Here is a 22,917-nt window from a genome sequence, read left to right as displayed (position 1 = left end):
ATGTTGTAATTCTGTGTTAAATTATGTTCTTAAGCAGTTTTTATACATAAATAAAATGTGTATTATATTGTATATTCAAAGGGAACATTTTGAACTATTTTTTAGTTATTTAGTTTATTTTTCTCCCTTGTTGACTGAATTGTGAGCAGTGTCTTTCTCTTCCTTTGCTTGCTTTTTACTCTTGAAGAGTAATGGCTCTTCACTAATAGTTATGAGTGTATTTCTATGTATTACTCTAGTATTTATAAAATAAATAGATGACCTGAAATCAATGAGCAAATCAACAAAAAAGAAAATTACCAGCCTGGCTCCTCTAAAGGCCTGCTACTAAGAAATGTCATACTTATTGTAATCTTTCAGTGATACCTTTGCAATGGACCAAGACTCATATGACACAGCAGGCAGAGAGCTCTTGGAAGCTGGAAGCAGGATTACTCCCTTCTGTGCCACAGCTCCATCTGAGGAAAAACAAAATCAACCCAATGCTGAAATTTCATGTCAAGTGAGCAAAGAAAAAACAGGAAAAGATGTTCTTCAAGGTTGATGCTATTTTTTGACTCTATTTCTCATGTAGCTATGGATGTTGTTGGCCTTTTACATAAAAACTTTTGCTTTATTTTCTGCAGATTTATACTGCTATTGCTCCACTGAACCTGTAATAATAATGTAGCAATGGTAAAACAGGTGCACATGCTCGTATACGCATATATAGAGTTTCACTTTTAAATCCTTGATCCTATAATGTGCTCCAGACTTGCACACCAGGAACAAAACAGTGGCCTAGAGATGGCCTTCCTTGGGAACACACTTTCTGTACATCACAAAATCTGAATTTTGAACAGCAGTAGCAAGGACACCAAGAACTACATTGAAACTAAGCTCAGTCTATCATATGCCTTGGGGAGAAGCTACACTGAACTTCTACTATGCCTAAAACTGCTCATATCTATTATTAAAAAATATTAAACATAATCCATAACACATACAATTTTTTCAAGAAAATCCCTTGCAAAGCTGTTTAAAGAGCACATCACTTGAGCAATAGATGCTTTGCAGAGATAGAGCCAGAACGCAGTGAGGACACCAAAAGTATTTTACAATGCCTTTACAGTTCTATTTCTGTATCAAGCAGTTATCTTCCCATTCATTTCCAATATTCACTTCCACTGTCTGAATGTTAAATATGTTGCAGACAATGACTTCAGCTAACTACACTGGCAGAAACATCATTTTAGCAAATGGAGACTGATGTGCCCACTGAAATGCAAATATTCCATTCATATTATTCATTTTGCTTTCCTATAGGCCACCTGATAAAAACTGTTATCACTAGATTTCAAAGAGGAAACAGCCTTGTGGAAAACTACACCAAATTCTCCTATAAGCAAACTCTTCAATCTGTTGTCCTCCATTTTGTATATATCTATATATACATACGTATATGTGGGTGTGCAGAGAGGTATACAAATAAGCATCACTGTGGCACCAGCTCAGCTTTGAAAGAAAAGAGGAAGTGAGAATTTCCCCTTAGCTCTGCTGTTCATCTGAGTTTCTCCTTTAAGGTTAGGATATGTCTCAGCATTCACCTCTTTACTGCACAGTCCCAGCATTTGAATCAGGTCAGGATTTTAACATGTGTCTGAATTTGCAGCTGCACTGCATTATCTCCTGCTCTCACCAACAAAGAAGCCCGGAGAAATGTCTAATTCACAGGACTGATCCGGGCTTTCCTAGGGCTACATCTGGGGTGGTGAAGCTTAATTTTTGTTCAGGCTGTGCCTGAGGTTACAGTCTAGATGGATGATACCTCTTGACAGTATTTTTTCCTACTTTAGGCAGTTGCCATCACATAAGTAAGTTTATATTCTGCAGTCAGTTTAGCGTCTCAATTAGGGAATCTGGACCTGTGTTTATTCGTACTGGAATGACTTAGCAGTTTCAAGGTGTTGCTGTTAGAAATCTAGGCTTTGCTTTCACAATAAACGTGTAAGAGTTTTCTTTCCAAAGGCAAAGGTTGCAATCTGGAATATTAAATATATTGTTTTTAGATTCCAATACATCCCAAGGTTCCCATTCTTCAATGACCACTAAGGAGCTTCAGGAATACTGGAAGAAAGAAAAGTGCCAGTGCAGACAAGTCAGTCTTGTTTTTGAAATCCCATCAACCAGAATTGTAGAGCACCACTTATCTAAATATGTGGTAAGTTAGAAATGAATATGTAAGAAGATCATTAATTTTTATTTCTCTCTACAGGGATCTGCACAGCATGGCTCACTACATGAAAGTCTCACCAAAGGACAAGTTTTGCAAGCCTAGATTATATAGAGTAGAACCTATTCTCAGAGTGAGGCAAGTTCAAAGGGCATAACTGGTAGAAACTTCCCCCCAGAAAATACATTGACAGCCAGTTTCTAAAAGCTGCACCGGTAGAAAAGTGATATCCACTAAAATAGCATCTCTAATGTTCTTAACACCAGGAGATTTGTCAACATTAAAAAACCCATAGATATAAAAATATCAATATCATTATATTTGTTCTGAGCTAGGCTGGTATAACAGCTGCATTGTGTTTGTACAGCTTCTGTGGGCAAAGATTTCGCACAAGTGCAAAATGCTTTGATGTAGACAAAGTCTAAGCTAGATCTCCCTCAGGATGGTTCCTCATCCCTACCTTGGCTTCCATTGGATGGCATATTTCTATCAGATTTTTTACAGTCAAACATAAACATAAATAAACATGAGGGACAGGAACAATGGAATAGATTGGATTTCTATGTTTTCTCACAGTACTGAGACTTGTTGGTTTTAGCTGTTTGTGCTCCTGGCCTTCTAGAGGATTCATCTAGGGAAAGTTACCCAATGTCTCTCTGTTTCTGTACTCCTTTTGGTGAAATTCAGGTAAGGATGATTTCCTCCTTTGCAAAGTCTTTGAGATTTGCAGATGAAACCTGCTAAAAATTGTATTTGCATCGCTCATACTGGGCACCTAAACTCAGTAGGATTTGAGGCAAGTAAACATTTCAGAGACTGTCCTAGCATCTTGCTGAATATTATACACACATAATTAGATGCTGCTATTCTCACATGCACTAAATAGCCATTGAATAAATTAAATTTATTTTATTAAAAAAACTGTATAAGGATGAGGATATTATTTGTACTGTGCAGTAGCTAAGCTTTGTCACAAGTTAAATGCCTAACACAAAAGTGGTGGTGATTGGTGATCACTACATGAGATTCTTTGGATACACTTTTCAGCAGAGTGGGGCAAAATAGAGGAAAATGTCATAGCATTTGCAAACAAAAAGCAGTCAGTGAAGTCAGCTCAGACATACACATTTCTAAAGGAGATGGTTTATGAAGATTAAAACTAAAAAAAAAAAAAAAAAAACTCAGAAAACCAGAAATATACCTGTGCTAGCTCTGGTTCACATGTTCCAATACCAGCAAGAACAGATGCCATAAATGAGCCTGCTCCAGGGCCTGTTTAATTCCGTAAGAACACAGTGAAGCTGACCGTGAACATCGTCACCATCCAGAAGCCACCAAGGTCCCTAAGTCCATGTCCTTAGCTGGTGAACAATGACGCAGCTAAGACGGCCTCAGTGCAACTTCACTGGTTTAGGTACATGAAGCGTTTGGCCTGGCAAATTCCTCAGCATTACTCTTCTTGGGTCAGGACCAAGCGGGAATCAATTTTACAACACATAGCACTCAGTTTTATTTTGCTATTTTTTTTCTAACATTGCACTTATTACAGTCTCTTCCCTTCTAAGGCCAGTGAAGAGCTGAGGAAAGCTTACTCTTAAATTGGGAGAACATTGCTGCTAACTGCTAGTGAAGGATTTTGGACAGCAAGCACAGATTTTCTTTAGAACTGTCACTTTTTTTTGCATTAATTACATGCCAAGTAAGCTCGAGGAGCAGGACAATGATTTAGATGGAAAAAAAAAAGTCCTTGGAGTCTTTCCATCTAATTTTTGCATGTGCTGAATATTCCTGCCAACTATTCCCTCTTCTTTCACAGCATTAATACTACCACTAAATCCAGAGACATATCTGATAAAAAAGCATTTCTGAGTCTTACAACTAATATAAAATACACTATACTCAATATTAAATCTAGGAAATCTATTCTGTTCACTGAAGATCATTGACTGCAGCAGCCATGGCCGTTATAAACCAAGTGCAGGTACAGAAATGCTCTGTGTGCTTCAGTCTTTGCTAGGTCACCATCTAGCACCTTGCAGGAGGAGATGGGAATTCTATGTTTGATATCCAGTTTTCAAAGGTCTATCCTACACTGAAAATAAATCAAACTCCTAATCTGCAGTTTGTGCAGAAGCAGCACCACAAACCTTAGGAGTGTAGCAGACAACTTGTGTAAGATTGGCGCAGGAAGGTCTCAGCAGCAGAATATGCAAGCACTAAGACTTTCAGGAGCAGTTATAAACACCAGCTGCACTGAGGCTAGAATGGTCATTCTGATGCTTCTTCTTCTGTTTTGTTGTGCTAGATGTATAAAATCATCATTCTGCAAACAGGAAGTTTTGACTGCAACAAATCTATAATTGAACGGCGCTATTCAGACTTTGAGAAATTGCACAGAAAACTTCTGGAGGACTTCAGTGAAGAAATGGAAGACGTGACCTTCCCCAAAAAAACTCTGACTGGGAACTTCACAGAAGAAATAATCAATGAGAGGAAATTAGCCTTTAAGGACTACCTGAGACTTCTATATTCTATGAGATATATCCGAAGATCAAAAAAATTTATTGACTTTTTAACAAGGCCAGAGCTTGAGGAAGCATACGGTTGCCTGCGGGGTGGCCAGTACACCAAAGCTTTGGAAATTCTGTTAGAAGTCATCGGTCTGCAGGAACGGCTAATGAGAGGCAACCCTGTGTCGGTTGTGCCCACTCTGTGTGCCATCGTGGTGTGTCACAAGGACCTGGAAAACCCAGCGAGTGCCTTTGAGTATGGAGAGGAGGCTCTGCTACGTCTTCGTGTGCACACCAGTCACAGGTATTACATCCCCTTGTTGGAAACGATGATCGCTTTGGCATACGAACTCGGCAAGGATTTTCTGGCATTGCAAGAGAAACTGGAAGAACTGAAGGCAAAAAAACACCCAGTAAAAATTTTTACCCTGAAAGAACTTGCAGTTCGGGAGTATGTGCAGTGAACCCAAGAAAGGATTTGGCTTTCATTAAGGAATAAAGCCATCAGCTCCTCATCCTGAACACAAGTCCTGACAGAGGAAGAACTGAAAATCACGTGTTTGCATAACAGAACTTTATACTTAGTAAAACTTAAAGAAAATATCTTCGATATCTAAATGGGACACTAACATTTATGTTGGACAATATTGTATTTGCCCTATAGACAGAAGCCACACCTAAGCTTATCAAAAGTTTTGGAAAAAAATTGGTAACAAAAAAAATCTTTGTGATTAGCCTTTTTTTGATAGTTTTTGTAAACATAGCCCATGTCATGTGTATTGTCAGAACAGCAAAATCTAATGAATAAAATACTTAAGTATCTGCAGAATGACAGGTTTGGCTTGCTTGTGTGGAAATTATTTCCTTTCAAGAACAGAAGTATTTTTCCAGGTCATGTAATCTAAAGAATGTTTCTTCAGAAACACAGTACAATTTTTACTCCTCTGGCTGAAGCACCATTAAGGAGCACTTTGCCATTTCTTAAAATGATGAGGTTGTTCCTGTTCCCACGGAATGCAGCTGGTCTAAAGGGAGGGTTTGCAGGCAACATTTACAGTCAACTTTGGTAGGAGCAAAAAATACAAGTGATGATGGTTGCAGTGGAGATGAGGGAGTACACTTCATTTCCTTTTTGAAGCTGGTACGGTTTCATGGCTTGTATTGAAGCCACATTCTTGTTTGGGGTGATTTTTAAACACAGCTCTGACCCGATTAGAAAATTCATACCACATGTAATATATACATTATGAAAAGGAACCACAGAAGGATGCTGTGGAGGGGAACATCTGGTTAATATAAGGGTAGTATTTAATTCCGATTATCAAGCTGTGAGACACATGGTTAACAGACAGCCTGTGCAAAGCATGTGCTTCTCCGCTGCCCTTTGGAGGTTTCTGTAAATGGAGTGTTGCCTTAGGTTCACACCTTGGCACACAGGGTGGAGATACCATCTTGCAGGCATTGCCACAATATTGTTGATTCTTCCATAGACCTCATTCATGGATATGAAAACTGTGGCTGTATGGGACCTAGTACTTCTGGGAAAGCTTCCTAACTGCTGGAAAATGGTGTTTACCTGTTGCCTGGAATTCTCCACTCTATTATCTCTCCCATTCCAGTGTTTTAATAATCCTATAAATTAACACCCATAAAATACTATAACTAACAAGGACATGCTTACATGGGCCATTAGTCTCTGCTGATCATGGTCCGCTGGGTATTTCCAGGCCTGTCCTCCAGGTACGAGCACTGCATTCACTGCTAAGACTTCATCTATAAATTAAAAATAACTATATTAATTTATCTCACAGACACATAAAGGAATCAGCTAATTGAAAATGCACTCAGCCTTAAAAACCTTGCTGTGTGATGTTACAAGAAGGACGTCTTGGAAAGAATACAAAATAATAGAAGGGTCTAGAATGGAAGGTTAATATTTTAAGTAGTATTTAACAGCTAGACATTAAATTCTAAGTATGTGGATTATTTATTTGCTATTTGACATGCATTATTATTTTTTCTAGTTATACCAAAAGTCAGAGAAATAAGAGTATTTAGTTAAAAGCCTTGAGGATTAATCTTCCCACAACATAGCATGCTGCAGGACAATTACATCTGATCAAAGGTAACATCTCATTAGAGGATCATGAATGAATGGGTAACAAAGCAGTGAAGCAGGAAGCATGTCTGCAGCTTGCATCCCAGAGTCAGGCAGATGGGAGTTAAGGCCATGTTGTAATACCCCTTGGTGTAATACACCAAAGGGTATATGGCCATGCCCCTGCTCCATCTCCACAGCAACTTGTGGTGAAAAAATGAAAAACATTGTTCCTTTTGCTGCCTCTCCTTGTTATACGTCTTGTCTTAGCTGTGTTGGATACTCAAACGCCTTTGCAGGTGAGCCCTTTCAACGCTGTATCTGCAGCAACTATTCAGCCCCAGCTCCTTGGCGTTCCTCAGAATGGGCATCCTTGCTCTTGAGCCCTGCTCAAGAAGGTACCTGCTGCTTTAAGAAAGGCTCACAGAAGTTTAATCTTTTCTTCAAACCTCCCTGCTAATCTGTTGTCCTCTCCCTCAACTCTTGCTTCTCCAACAGCTCCTGAGCAGCCGGTTGCTCTGCACGGGGCTGGTGGCTCAGCACAGGCCAGCAGTGGTGCGTGGTGCAGCACCAGGGAAGCCCCTTTGGAAGAAGGAAACTTTGCCATTACCACAAATGTGCAAATATAGCATGAAATGGAGTGAGCAGGTAGTTCCTGCTTCCTCTCAGCCATTTCACTTCTGCTTTGCATTGGTACACAATATCCAAGTGATTAAAGCCACTTAATTCCTTTTGTGGGAAAAACCCTGTTCCTCCCAAACAATGTGTGCTTTTTACAAAGATTTTCATTAACTCAGTCAAATACATGAAAATGAGCAGTTGCTGGTGCTGCTGCTGCTCACATTATGAACATTTGTCACCCAGTCTCTGTACCTGGCAGGCAGTTTGATTCAGTGCACAGAAAGCTTGGAGACAAGGTTGTGCCCTGGGCAATGTCACAGGCCTAATGAATGACCTTGATAAGCCTAACAATTCCTCAGATTTAAATTAAAATATTGATAACGTTGCTTTGCCCTCTTTATAAAGCTATATTTTACTAGCATTTTACCCTTACATTCCAAAGTTCCTTATAAGCAACATCAGAGCCATTTCCCCACTTCACAGCTGTGAAACTTGGGGTGCAAATAACAGGAGCAGCCTTCTCTAGCACAGTGGTCTGGAGATGACATTACCTGTCTGGAGAAAGTGTTAAGCATCAGCAGCTTCACAGATCCACAAAACAAGAGCCTTGTTATGGGTGCATGTCTTTAAATTCATCTTGCAAGGTCAAATCCAACAGAGGTTCATTTTTCCCTTTTTTCAGATACCTGGGAGAACTGCATGTGGCATCTATTGAAGAAGAAAAGAGTCAACTAAAACACCCAAAGAAGTTATAAGTGGCTGAATAGGAAAAATATTTTTATCTGCTATTTTACACAAATGACAAAAGAGAAAGTACAGCGTTAGAGCTTTTAGAACATGTTAAAAAAAATCCCCAGGTTTCAATATCATTTTCCACAAGATGGAACAGAAAAATATTTTCAAATACATTTTTTCCATTTTTAAGCAATTCCTCTTAGAACTCTGCTACTTCTTTCCCTTGCTCCTGTATTTTAAACAAGGAGAATTACACCAACACTATAGAGTACCCTAAATATTAGTAATCTATTTTTATCCACTTTGTTCAACCTTCAGCTGAGATAAACATCACACTGTGCATCAGATCACATTGGATAACAATCCAAAACCATTTTCACATTCAAAATCTTCCTTGAAAAAGTCAAAAAAGAAATTATTGCCCAGCAAACATCTGCCTAGCATGCCTAACAAACCACAGGCTGCATGCTCACCAGATAGAAGAAAATTTAAATAAAATCTGGGTAGATAATCTCCAAGAGTCCATGGAGAGCCGTACTACAATCTATTGAGCTTTGCCCCATTTCCATATCAATTATTATATCATTTGGGGCATTAAGTAGATAATACTGTTTACACAACTTTCTAAAATAACTAAAGAAGCCCAAGAGGATGCCTAGTTACTTATGAAACATATGCAGACAAGATGCTCTCTGTGCAATGCAGCATCTTGTTTACAGGGAATCCTGTGATCTTTAGCACATTCTTGTTATTAACTCTTGTTATCTGCTGCATCACTGGAGGATAATATTTGCTTTCCTGCATCTTAATAAGGCTAAATACATCTATTGAATTCAACAGATTTGTACAAGCAGCATGGGAGTCCAGCTCAGGACGTAAGCTGAAATCTAGAAAGGTTTTGTGGCTCAGACGGCAGCTGAGCAAATCAAGACAAGAATGTTTATTTTCTGTTCAGATCAAAGGCGTGGGCAAGATGTGTTGAAAAACTAAACACAGTTGTAATGGTGTAAAATACTGACTGTCAGCTCCCATCTGGATGAGGTGAGAGCCCCAAAGAACCAACCTGTTTACATTAAGATCACATTACAGCATATGTTCATCACACTTTGTGAGTATATATTTGCTGTATATACAGATACACAAGACACTAATTTTCATGTCAGACCAGTGAGAGTTGAGAGAAACTGCACTAAAATAAATTAGGCTTAAATGAAAATGAGAGCAGAATAAGGTCTGCTGTGTATATAAACAGGCGTACAACTGCTGTATGTGCTGGCTGGATGGGTGGATAACAGGATGGGTGGATAACAGGATGGATGAAGCAGATTTGGATGTTTTGACGCTTACTGTCTGTTTGCCAAGTGTTTTAAGAGATTTAGATGAAAGCTACCATCATGAGGGCCATATGGTTATATATACGTGTATATATACATATACATATATATTATATATATATGCATACACATATGCAATTTTTATACCTACTACATTTTAGAAAAAGCTTTAGAAAGAGGAATATATCTATAAGTCTATAACTATATAGGCAAGAAAATACTACAGAGAAACAGACTGGATTCATACAGTAAGTTCTCTTCCTTATACCATTTAAATATCATTTCCTTCCAGCCAATGTGCAAATAGGCTTTAGCAGCAGTATCTGAAAGGAGATCCTAAAGAATTTTTCTGCAAATACAGATTTTTAACTCCAACTATTTTTCTTCACTATTAGCATTTCTAAAATACTTGCCTCCACTGTGACAAGCAGCTAGAGCTCCGCTAGATGGAGCCGCAGCATTTGCAGGGACGCAGAGCCCCAGCCAGCTGCAATGAATGGAAAATAAACTTTTTTCAACAACAAAAAGGACAAGAGTATTTGAATTTTTTTAAAAGAGTTTAACACTTAAATTTTAAACTATATATATAAACTATATATATAATCTCAATTCCTTTGCGAGTTTCAGACTGTAGCTTTCTCAGTGTCCTTCAGGACGATTTACCCTGTGCCTTTATCAGCAGCAGTACGAGCTGGCTAGAAAGCTGAAAGGGAAAATGTTCTTGCAGGCTTTTAGACCTGGTGAGTTCAAAGCCAGAGCCACCGCAGCGCCTCAGTTCCTGCAGTACCTTCCCCTTCTGATGAAAAGAAACCAAGTAAAACTTGCAACTCTTAAAAGAACTATCAAATAATGGGGGGAGGGAAGGGAAAATAAATGAACCCCCAAGGCTTTCTGAACAGCTGGGGAAGTTTATGGACTCCATTTTAGAGAGCTGCACTCCCAAGCATGGAAATGAGTCCTGAGCAAGTTTTGAGTCTGACGAGTTTAAAATATTTTAAAGTTACATAAAGAAACAAAATATGCTCCAAACACCCTCACACACACATCTTACTTGATCAAAGCTTTGCTTCTTTGCTAGTGACCATGAAAGGGAAGGATGATGCCTGAAATCACCAGTCACCTCCTCCATCTGCTGTTTCAGTAAGAAAACTTGGAAACACCTCTTTGCACTGAGAAGCAAGGTGATTGGGCTAGGTTGGGCCTGAATTTCTATGAGTTGTGCGAGCAATCCTTACCAAGGGGCCAGGGCGGCCTGCATTTGGAGGCTGCCTCCCCCGGCACTCCATGCCAGCTGCAGACAAGAGCTTGAAAGCAGCTTCCCCCTGCATTAAGATTTTTTATTTTTGGCTTTTTTTTCCCCCCCAAAAGGTTTCTGAAGAGGCTGCCAGCTTTCAAAAGTGCTTACAAAACTGCATGAGGGAACTGGGCAGTGCAGCAGCAGCGGCAAGCAGGGAGATGATGCCAAAGTCTGTAAAAGCAATGCTCTTAGGAGGCAAAAGCTTTGAAGGGGGTCTCCTCCTTTCTATTCAGCTTCTTCCAGAAATCCTGGAAGGATGAGGGGAAGAAAAAAAGAGAGTGAGAACAAGAAAGAAAGAAAGGAAGAGAGATACAATCTCAGAAGATGAGACATGGATTTGGTGATTCCTGTCCCTGCAACTCATCTCCTGGGACAGGAGCTTAGTATGTGCCAGGTTGGAAAGGGGGGGACTTCTGCGAATTCTGCAAAAATATACAGTGCTTTTACAGCACTTCATATCTTTAGAACATTTTATAAATACCAGGCCAGATTAATCCAGGCTTTAAATCTGCATAAACCTTGGCAGGAAGCTCTGGTGCCCATGAGATTATAAAGTCTGCCATGAAACTCAATTGTGATGATGTAAAGAGGAGACTCAAAGAGGGCACAGCCAAGAAGAAAATTTTGTTATTGGAAATTATGAGGAGAGAAAAGAAATCTAGGAAGAAGTAAACAAATTGCTGGGCAAGGACGGAAGAAATCAGTCATGCAAATAGACAGCTGCGTTTCTAGGGCTCCTACTGGAAGCCTTTTGGGAAGGAAGGGGATCCGTTTCTGTTCAGTTCACCTCTTCTGGAGAACAGGCTGTGATTTTTAGGGAAAAACAAAACCTCAGAAAGACTGAAAGGGAGAACAGGGATCAGGGTGCTGTACTTCTATTCCTTTTCTGTCCCATGGACAGAGGAGATAGCAATGAGGACATTTTGTTGTAAATCAGCACAGAAAACAGCATAAATTACATAGTCTTCACAAGCAGCACTGAACCCAACTAGCTTACTCCTCAGCTAACACCTTACATGTTCATCTGAGCAGTTCTCAACCATAAGAGGCTTGATTCGTACCGTATTGCCAGGATGTATTTAAAATGTACTTCCATTTTAAGTGTATTTAAAATTATGATTTGCCCTGCTGTGAGGCAGCTTAATGAAAACTGACCTCATTCACTATAAAAACCTCTTGTCTAGTAAAGGAGGCCACTTCTCTTTGGGAAGACCACTCTGCAGCACCCCTGTGGCTGTCCCCAGGCTCTTCAATATCCAAGTGAAGAGGCAGAGCCTCAAGATAGGCTCATGCTGTGCATCTGATTCCAGCACGTTTTCCTCATTTCTACCCCTCTATAGCATGCCAGCGAGTCTAACAATAGAAAAGAGTAGGGAAGAGAAAGCACAATAAACAAAACAAAAAGGAATGCAGAGACCCAGAACAGTTGTGTAACTAATCACAGCCATCAGAGGAAGCATATGGTAGAGTTAGGCAGCTCTTCTGTATGGCAATGCAGATGGACATCTTTCTGCCAACTGCATTTACAGTTAGAATTTTGCAGCTCTCACCCCCTGTGGCTCCACTGCTTCCTCTTTGTGTTCTCCTGTCCCCTTCTCTCTGCCTCAGACACTGCAATCGTATTTGGAACAAAACAGATTATAGCTGCTGTGGCTGGATTTAGCAGCAATGGAAAAGCCTCTGAATTGCAAACAGAGTATGTAAGAGAGTTCCTCACAGTTTCCTTCTGTGGGGAAGCAATGGTGGTGATCAAACTGCTTCTTCAAAGAAAGGGGTTTTTTTTATTTAGAACAAGAGGTTTAAAAGGAAGTCTTGTAACAATGAAAGAGATCATATGCCAGTCTGTTTTTCATAAGGATCTCTAAATCTGAGGAAAGATCTATCTCTTTTAGCCTCCCTTCTCAGAGTCTCTCCCCGTGTCAGCCTGTTCCTCCTGACAGCTTCTGGCACCAATCTTCCTTTTTCACTCCTGAGAAACCGACTGGAGTTTGTTTTATCTCCAGGCTCCCTGCTCTGGCAAAATGCGATTTGCATCACTTTGGATCCATGATTCAGGTCCCTCAGAGCTATCTGTTCATCCTCTCTTCCTAGTGCGTGACTGAGGCTGTGTCCCAGAACACACTGTGTCCCTTTCCTGCTTGCTTATCAGAAACAGCATGTTAGAACAACACACACATATAGGGAGATCTGATAACCCACCTATATATTACTTTACCTCTCACCTCTGGGCCCTTTGCATTATTCCCACTACTCACTCAGGTCAGCATTTTTAGAGCAGTGGCATCCATCATGCAGCATCAACCATATGCTCAGTCACTTAAAACGAAATATATGTAGTTTAGAGTTAATTTCAGTCTGATCAGAAAGTGCTCTGGAGATGCTTGCATAAAAGGTGCTATGGAAATTGCTATAGGTTCTTTAGACAGGTGCTATAGAAGTTACATCATATCCAAACCATGTTCAATATGGTTAAAAACTAGCTGTGGTAGTAAAGAAGACAGCAAGGTCAAGGCTGGTAGAGAGTCTATGCTGGAAGAGAATTATGGCCTCCATACTTGTACAGGTTCAAAAGGGGCATCCAAGGGCAATCCAACTCTGATGCTTTGAGATATGAGCTGATAACTTGCAAAAATTAAGAACTGATTTATAAACAATGGATAGCTGAGTTGTAGCTATACAGAAAAGCACTATTGGATCCAGAATATGGAATTCTTTAAAGCATCTATCCTTGGCTATTCTCCCTACCTCTCTGTTAATAACGCAAGGCACACGACGAGGGCAGTGTGCTGCATGAATCGATGCTCAGAACCACTGAGCCAAGTCTCGTTTTCCCCCTGAACGAAGAAACAGCGTGCTGAGGTCGGATTCAGCCAGATGGGTAGACACGGATAATTGCAAGCACTGCAATCCCTATATGCAGTCTCCACAAACATATATTGATTCACCACAGAATGCCTCCAAAAGAAAAGGAATTCTTAAGACTTTTCAATATTCTCCCATGAGAACATTTTCTCCATCCATTATGTGACCATTTCAACATTATTTCTATTTCCAGCAGTTTTCTTTGAATCACAGAATTCTTCTCTGACACAGCGCACCTTTTAGAGATATTTTCCAACTGATCTAATCCATTCATTCTACTTATGAACTGATTTGCCTGTTATTTAAAAAAAAAAACACAACAACAAAAACCTAAGGATGCATGTAAAATGTAGCATCATTAACAATTCTTTAATATATACAAGCAAATCTGGCAACTTTAAATCATGTTACTTCTTTGAAACATGCCACAGACTGTCTTTTCTACTTTCTACTTAGTGAATCTTCATAGGGTTTTTAATACTCTTTCTACTTTTGCCATGATCAAAGGAATTGCTCTCCGTTTGCTTGTTCCTCTGATAAGTGATAAAAGATGTCAGTGAGACTAATGAGAACTGCCTCCAGCTTCCTTCATAAAGCCCTGTAGAAAAGAAATCACAATGCATCGTCAAACCTGCTAGTCTTTTAGGAAATAAAGTGTGGAAAAATACTAGGCACAGAGACAACAGGGGGAGGGGAGTGGGGGAGGATGGAAAGAAAGCTTTCACATAAGAAACAAAACAGGATAATGATGAGTAAGTAGAAATATTAGTGCCATCAAGAACCTGTATTGGGGTAAACTGGGAAACAACCGCACACGCCAGCTGCCTAGGAAAATGCGGAGTTCATTGCTTGGCATAATGCTATTTGCTTTCTTCTTCTGCCACGTTACAGATGCTGAAAAGGTAATGTAAGGCTTTCTTTTTCCCCCCTTATGAAACAGCAAGTTTAAGATCAGAATTCAAATCCAGATTAGGCCTTTTCCCTTTAGTGCCGAATGGCATTATATTATTTTTCCAGGACTTGGGAGACCAAAAGCCCTTCAGCCTCAGAGTCAAACCTGTGACGACCCTCCTTGCAGCCAGGATGGGGCAGCATCTCCTGGACTCTGAGCTCGTGGATGTGGCACCAGTTCCTCACACTGAAAATGGCAGGAGCAAACCCCATGGATCAAACGAAGAAATGTGTGGCTGTGTCGAAATCAATGCAAAATAGGTGAAGAGATTTTAGTTTCTGCTCTGAAGAGCTGCCCAACTTTCCAAGTCAATTCCTCTTTCCAGCTGCTCTTTCTAGTTTCCTTCAGCGGATTTGCTGGCCACTATCTCCTCATCAGGAGCTGCTTGCTTAAGTTTTTTCTAACCTAAACAATGATCAAACATATATTACATAAATACCTTGCTGAGGAAGGGCAGGCAGTTTCAGTTCTCTGAATTAAATGGCAAAAATGAAGATGGGATCTCACATCAAATGGGAATAACCTGTTCTCGGTCAATCCTGTACTCAACCATGTTGCATTAGACCTGTGGGCTTTTAGCCATTTTTATCAGAATATATTTTGCATCTGAAACTAATTGCTTTCATCAAAGGCAGGCCTACTGAAGGAAATGGGATTTTTTTTTCTAGCTACCATGTCATTCCAGGTTTTAAAAATAGTAGTTTCCATCTTAAATCTCATTTTCAGTCATAGGTGGTAGAGGAAAAGAGGCATTTTGCCTTGTCAGAGACTTGGCTCTTCAAGTGTCAGATACAGTGAAATAGATTTATTTAATTACAAAGCAAAAGTTTAAATATTGCCAGCTCTTTGGGAAGATAACTGAAGAATACAAAAACATCTCAAGATTTGTCTATCTGTTGATTGTAGTCACTGAATAAAATTTAGAGAAAAAGTGGAATTTACAGAACTATTTTCTCTGCCCTGCTAACCACAGTAGAAGCTCACTGGCCAGACTTGAAAACTTTGATGGCAAGACATGGTTCTGATTTTTTTTCTTTTAACTTTGAATGATTTAATACATCAGAGTAAATTGGACTTAATATAGGCTTAAAACTTAATTTTAAATAGTTTTACTCAAGAAAGATTTTTTTTAAACTTAATTTAAACCCCCAATTTATTTTTTTAGCCATTGATTTTTATCCATCCTGCTGTTCCTCTTCATTAAGGGGAGAACGACCATGATGCCTCAACAGAACAGAGCTCTGATCTTTCTCCCGGGGCTTGTTTCCCCTTTATACCAATATTAAATATGAAGGGTCTACAGAATCTTAAATAAGAAGAAGAAATGAGTTTCTAGGCTGGTGAGGGGAGGGATTAAGCCAGAGAAGAAGCCTACGGGAGCGGAGAGCTCCATAAACAGACTGACACCCGAGGGCAGCTTCCAGTGCCATTAGCTTCCCTGGGCTGAACCACCAATTAACACCAGCCCTGGCTTCAGGCCAGGCCTCCAAAATCCCACCAGTGACGTTCTCGGGCCTGCGTCCCTCTTGTAAAACAGGGCTATTTGTAACAAACAATACACAAGCTTAGCTACCAAGGAACAACAGCCTCGCTTTTGCCTTTGCTTTTGACTGTGGAGCTGCTCTCTCATGAGAAAGCGTCAGCGAGCGCATTTACATTTTAACATGGGACTAAACTGATATTGGAGCCAAAATTTCCATCAGGGTCTTATTCACTGGAAGAATCACTGGCTGGGGAAGATACAGTATGTGACACAGTTCTCTCTCCTTACTTACTGCTCACAAATACTGCTCTTAGAGCCTTCCCTAGGGCAGAATACCTAAGGAGAAACAATGTCTCTTGGATTCAAAAGCCTTTATCTTTTATATTTTCTCACCTGCACTGGCCATTTTATGTGTTTTACTAAAGAAAGAGGATGGTCTTCAGAAAAGTAGGGCACATTTTTGGCCAACGTTTATAAAATCTCGAAGTTAAGAATGGTTGAAGGCAGGGACTTGCCAGAGGAGTTCAACACTCACACAAGTGTTTTAGCAACACAAGCTGGTTAAACCAACCCACCTTGCTCCTGGAATTAAGTTCCCTGAGGAGAACAGAGTGATTCCTCAGAGATTCAAAAGGTACACCTGTGTACACAAGAGTGAGCAAGGATTAAAAGGTTTGTCACCTCGAGAGATGGAAAACTGTTGAAAAACATGTTCTCCTTCCATTTTAATCATTGTAGGAAAAATGCTGTTCTGTTTTAGGGCTGTCTCAAGAAGATTCAAGTTTTCACTTGATATTTAGTTCTATTTTATTTGGCAAAATTTTCAGGACTTATCAAGTGAGCTCTGACGCTCTTTGATGAAAAGGTATGTATGATTTCCATACATATAAAGCAAAAATGACTGTCACAGATGCATCAGAGAGGAAAGAGGATCTTCAAATGAAGAGAGGAAATGGCAAAAACAGGAATATTGTTCTGCAGAGGAGGAAAGAAGACCAGTTACCAAGGCTGAGCATGCTAAGCCTGTCAAGCACTCAGGGAGACAGCTAAGTGCTTTATGTTCTCAAGTTGACCTTGTGTTAGTCCCCTGACTTCCACATCTCTGCAATTCTGCAGTACTTGGAAATACAGTTTTAAAAACTTTCTGCAGAAATGGAGAACCCAGCCCTCAATATCTGTGAGTAGAGATGCTGAGATAACTGCTTTGATCTGAATTTTGATATTCCCATTGCATTCCCTGTTAGCACTCTTTCTTCAGTGAGCAGTTTCCCTGTAAAACTGCCAAGAGAACTGCTTTCTCCTGGCACCTCAACTAGCAGCTTCCACTGGGAAAGAGAAGCACGTGAGAAACTGGAAGGCAGCAGTATTTAAAGATGTGAGCTACTGTGAAAAACTGATGGAAGAAGAAATGAAGAAAAGGCCAATGAAAAGGAAAAGAGTAAAGGAAAGTGGTCAAAAAATCTAGAGAAGTTTAAAATAAAGAGTGAGGGAAAGAAGAGGATAGAAGGGCTTAGAATAATGAGATGCTGTCATAGAATAAAAATTCAACAAATAAAGTGCTCAAGGAAAAAAAAAAAAAAAAGGAAAGTAGTTGTAGAAATTACCAAAATAAACAAGTGGAAAAAAAAAAAAAAGAGAGAAAATGAAGGAGAAGGCTAATTTAAGATGTACAAGTTACTGTTACTATAACTTGCTAGGGGAGAAATGGGAACGATCTTCCAAAGCTGCACTGTCAATCAAAAAGCTCATGTAAACCTTACTAATTTCCATTAAGAAAATCATTACTCTTTACATTTTAATTTTCTTCAAAAAACATGAGTGAAGACTTCCAAATTTCTCACAAACCGCAAGAATTTTCTTCATGAAAATAAAAATTTCAAGCAGACAGTGTATTGCAGCTCCGTGTCAAAAGATTTCAGAGAATCCTAAGAATAGAAGTGACTTTCCTCTGTCAAAAGAAAACAAAACAAAAAAATCCCAGAGCACATTCCCACAGCAATTTCTTGCTCAGAAATTGCTCAAAGTTTATAGGGAGAGGTGGGAGTTTTCAGAAGGCTCTTTTTGTTACCCTCATGTAAGCAATATAAAGTCAGATGAATACCTGCATTTTAGGTTTGTGGCAGAAATGAGATACTAAATCTCTGTGCCACCTGCCTAGTGCATTTTTGCTACCCTTCGTTCAGCCAGCAGTTCCTTCCTTCAGTAATTTCTGTGAAAAACACTCCAAAAAGTTATTTCATAAACTATATTACACTGAAACATGTTGAGAACTTGGTGCAGAGACTTGTATTAGTGCTTTTCTAGGGAAAAAGAGTTTATTTTATTTTAGATCTATTACTGCTAGGAAAGATCTAAACCAAGATACCTTTTTATATTTGACCATTTATTATATTGTTTCTTTCACTTAGAAAGTTCTTTGGTATGCATGAGATTAGGGATTTTTCTATGCTATTTTCAGGATATAGAGGCAGAGAATTCAAGTAAAAACACTAGCGGTGAGGGCTTGTAACATGAATATCACAAAAATAAGCGTTTCTGTGACAAGTTCCATTTCAGGACTGTTAGCCAGACCTCTTGTAATAAATATAGGGTTTCCTAAACAGGAAACCTCAGGAAAATTCATCTGAATGAACTGAAGTTGTGAGCTAATGTTCCCAAGCACTTTCCTGTAGGCAAGTACTTTGGAGTTCAACGTGCCACAATGCAGCACAGCTTGGGGACACAGCACAGCTTGGGGTCACACAGCTTGGCAATACCACAGCTCATGAGGACATCGTTTTTTAAACAAAAGATTTGAGCAGCAGCCCTGGATGTTGTAGCCATCCCTTGATAATTCCCTGCTTCGGGAAATTCTCTTTTTGACAGCCCATGGAATTCAAGTTCATCTTCCAGTTCTCAGACATGTGATGCCTTCTATACTGACAGCACATAGCATTCCTTATGTTACACTCATAAGATTTACAGAGGCCTAACTATATTCCTTACCTGTCTACCCTTATAAACTAAACTTCTAATTTTCTCAGAGGATAAAGACTGGCTTATTTGAAAAGAACTATTTACCATGTCGATTACCACTGGTTTTGTTCTCACCGTTACAAAAACTCTGTTAAAGAAATACTACAGCATCTATTTTGCTAGTTTACCACAGCAACTAAGAATTTTAGAATTACCTGAAGGTATGGAAGAGTTCCAGCTCTAATTTTCAGTTCACAGAAACATTACCACTTCCTAGAAAAGTTAAGAACCTAGGTAAGAGTAAAAATGAGGATAATTTATAACCACCACAAGTCCTCCTGGGTTTATAAACAAAATTGTCATGAAAGAAGTCATCTGAATCTGAAACAAAACCCAGCAGGGTTTCATATACTGTCTGTATCTTACCAGCTCCCATTTATATCTTCAGATGTCTGGGAGACAAAAGTACGGTAAATTAGTCATTGTATTAAAATGATGTGATTACACAAAGTATTATTAAATTAAAAACTGAATTGCCCCTAATGAATTGTATCTTTATGCAAAAAGTGACCTATTCTTGACCAAATTCAATCTTTGCATGTGAACAGGCATATGAAATATGGAAATAGGCATATTTCCATTCACTTCATTGGACTAGCACATAAGTATAAGCAGATGCAGGAGGCACTCTGTGATATATTTTCATTTCAAATATTTAAATTTCAGCGTATAACATACCAAAAATAATTTTTAAAAAAGTAAGACTGTGGCATTCATACCAGAGCTACAAAGTACATAGGCCAGAAAGATATTTAGGTCAGCATTTTCTTTTCTTCTTAGGGTGGCATGCTAGGCATGCAGTCTGCAGCTAGAAAAACCTCTGACTCATACAGGATGTATGAGGAGAGAGGGTTAGCTAAAATGTGGCACTATCACCCTAACACCAGAGAGATTATAATCCGCAGCTTTTGTGGTACATGCACTCCAAAATATCCAATATGTCTTTCCTAACTATAGCTTTTATAGTCTGATATTTGAAAATAAACTGCCCCTACATTGTTTTAAAAGTTGTTCTGACCCTAACTGAAGTCTCTTGAAGTTGTGTTTAGTGTTCTTCAACTCAATTGCAAAATTCTTAGTGGTTCCAACAGGGTGAGGCTGCTACTCAGCAAGTTTCTCAAAGGGAAGCTTTGCTCTGTAGAGCAGAGCATTAGTCTCAGTGACAGGAACCAGGATTTGTTTCCGAGAACAAGACCAAAAAGGATGTGGGTCCATGAGAATGCTCCTTATTGCACAGAAGCTCTAGAGAAGAGAAACTCAGGCAGAACAAGGCAAACACTCGGTGTTCCCAAAGTTGCCTCTTGTCCACTTACACCTTAAACAATAAGTTCCTCTAAAAAAAATAATGCCCTGCATCCGGCAAAGGAGGTTGCTTTGAACAATTTGGAACAGAGAGACCATTATGGCTTTAAACTCATTATATAAAATAAAACATATTTTTTAAATTTATAAATAAACTTAATACGCTCAGAGAAGAGAGCAAATTATTACATATTGAGAACAGATGGGAAAATGTTAGACCATGGCTACTTGTATTTCCTGCATTTTACAGCTGGTTTAAAAGTATGAAGCATGCAAAGCTCTAAGCTACTCAGAACAAGTGATCACAATGACCGAATCCTGTCCCCTTCATGCAGGTTGGTTCCTTCTGCCTTTGCTTCAGCTGAAAGCTACACGTTCCTGAGCGGAGTGCTTTGACTTGGGGCTGATCTCAAAGCCTCTTTAGGACAACTCAGGAACTAACCCAAGTCACTAACTCCCTCCCTGATCCTTTGCCTTCTCCTGTGCATAAAGGATAGGGACTGTCCAAACCACTCCTAACCTCATCTCTCCCGAGCGGAGCTGGTATTTGCAGCAAGTCCCTTCCTCTTCCCTGGCTGCCCTTGATGCACCCTAATCTCTGCAGCATTTTCAACCTCAGAAAATAAGAAAGGCATCTTTATTTCCTCTGAGAAGAGAAACAGGAGCTGTTTAGCACCAAGAATATTTTCTTCTTGTTTAAGCTGTTGTGAACACGGTCCATGTTGGAKRSMAAAAAAAAAARGRAAAAAAAAAAAAAAAARAMAAAAAACCCCAAAAAGCTCCCCAAGAACAAACTGCTGGCGTCACTATATTTAAAACAAAAAATCGAGTTGATAGATGCAGCCAAACACTATGAGAGAGTTCCTTTTAACCTGAAACTCTGCCTGTGGGCCACATCATCCTAAGAGCTCTTTGATACAAGATAGGAACTAATGCTAGGGGCGGATCCAGGACTGCACACAGGTACCTGCTGATTTGCCAACTCGCGGGTTTTGAAAGTCTCCTAGCCTGCTCTTGGCACCTCTTGTCAGTCACTGACAGGAAGATCTTCTTCTGTAAAGGGCGATTTGCACAGCGGGGGACCTGCAAAGCAGCTGCCGCAGGTACTGTAAAGAAAATACAAGAAGCAAATCATGTAAAAATGAGATGAAAGAAAGGAACAAGAGAGGGAGGGGAGAAATTTGCTCTCGCAAAAAAATGGGACATGGAGCAAAGGGGATGGAAAGGAAGAAAGCTATGGAAATGTGAGAGCCTCTGAGCGGACTGGTGAAGGATGCCAAAGGCAGGAGAGCTGAGGAGGGCCAGCTCACAGGCAGGAGGTGCCGGGGCCTCGGAGCACCCCTGGTGCACAGGAGGGAGCGGCGTGTTCCGCTCCGGCCGCGCTCCTGCCTCCCACGGGCCGGGGATGCTCCAAGGCCTCCTGGGCCAGGTGCTCCTGGCAGGGCCTGGGCACTGCAGCCCTGGCTGCGGGCAGCTCTTGGGGGGATGCGGGCAGAGGGACCATGTGCACGTGGGCTGTGCCCCTCCAAGGCAGGCCGGGGTTAGTTACAGGTGCCAACGGGGCCACATCGGCTTCGGCTTCTCGCAGCCGGGAAGCAGAAAACAACGTGCTGCACTCGGGCTTCACGAGCCACAAATCTAAAGCCAAACCGAGGATTACTTTAGGTTTTACTTTAGGTTTTCTGCAAAGAAGTTTGGCCACACTGTAGCTTCTCTCTTCCTGCCCAAACCTTTTCTTTTTCTGCAACTAGTTACCAATTTTTTGAGGCTTTCTCTTTCCCACCTCCGCCTCTCCTCTCCCTGGATCTGTGAGCACAAAGAAGTCTCGTCACAAAGAGAATAAAACCTAAAATTTTTCCCTAACAAAGCCTTCATGAAACATTACTTCTCTCTAAAGGTTTTAAACAGAGAAAAAGGTACCTTTGACATGTTAATATAAACAGAAGATGAGCAGAGTATATCAAATAATAGAAAAATACAAAGAGGTGAATGAGATGAATAGCTGAGTTATCACACAATTAAAAAAAAAAAAAAAAAAAAAAGTGAATCAAGATCATTCAGCCTACAGGTTTGGGAAAGGTTTTCCTGCCCTCCCCAGCCAACATGCTTGGAGCTGTGACCTGTATGGGGCCTGGGGGTTTAATCACAGCGTGTTTGCTGGGAGTGCAGCAGCCCCTCAGCCGCTCCAGGGAAAGCAGCTCCCTGGAAAGCTCCAGGGAAAGCATTCATATCAATATGGAATCATGTTGTCCAGCTTGTTAAAATGACTACAACTAAGAGAATGCCCAGGAGTGACCACAGGAAAATCAGGCCTTTGAAAAGTATTTTGGAGGTAAAATTAGATATTGACCCCAATGATAAAGGGATGACAAGGGTCCCAACTGCCTGTATGTGTAGGAGATGAGATGTGTAGGAGACACTTTATGCCCTAAAACCACAATAATCTTTGCATTAGGATAGCACTCAAAGACCTTCCCATGCTGCTAACACGCCTTT

At 40.1% G+C, this 22,917-nt stretch overlaps 1 protein-coding gene and 1 long non-coding RNA gene across 2 annotated transcripts; one reads left to right on the top strand and one right to left on the bottom strand.

The window, feature by feature from the left end:
* The first annotated feature begins 373 nt into the window (after positions 1-373).
* SNX20 (sorting nexin 20) lies at positions 374-5,400 on the top strand. The gene is made up of 3 exons (XM_026036476.1): positions 374-539; positions 2,049-2,200; positions 4,518-5,400. The coding sequence occupies exons 1-3, from the start codon at positions 374-376 to the stop codon at positions 5,184-5,186; spliced, it is 987 nt and encodes a 328-aa protein (XP_025892261.1). The 3' UTR covers positions 5,187-5,400.
* Positions 5,066-21,495, bottom strand: LOC112944960. Its single transcript, XR_003248894.1, has 5 exons — positions 21,389-21,495; positions 19,275-19,349; positions 7,993-8,149; positions 6,404-6,495; positions 5,066-5,114 (listed from the first exon to the last, which is right to left on the bottom strand). It is a non-coding gene; the product is annotated as an uncharacterized LOC112944960 (long non-coding RNA).
* Between the last annotated feature and the right edge of the window lie 1,422 nt (positions 21,496-22,917).

The sequence above is a fragment of the Nothoprocta perdicaria genome, unplaced genomic scaffold, assembly GCF_003342845.1.
Source record: "Nothoprocta perdicaria isolate Ctin4 unplaced genomic scaffold, notPer1 scaffold_18, whole genome shotgun sequence".
NCBI lineage: Eukaryota > Metazoa > Chordata > Aves > Tinamiformes > Tinamidae > Nothoprocta > Nothoprocta perdicaria.
The sequence above is the reverse complement of the archived record's forward strand: the minus strand, read 5'-3'. Positions and strand labels throughout refer to the sequence as shown.

Bases quoted from the DNA above. Each gene is read 5' to 3' on its own strand.
- SNX20 (XM_026036476.1), top strand. From the start codon at position 374: ATGGACCAAGACTCATATGACACAGCAGGCAGAGAGCTCTTGGAAGCT. The intron at 540-2,048 runs GTTGATGCTATT...TATTGTTTTTAG, and splicing joins AGGAAAAGATGTTCTTCAAG to ATTCCAATACATCCCAAGGT. The intron at 2,201-4,517 runs GTAAGTTAGAAA...TTGTTGTGCTAG, and splicing joins ACCACTTATCTAAATATGTG to ATGTATAAAATCATCATTCT.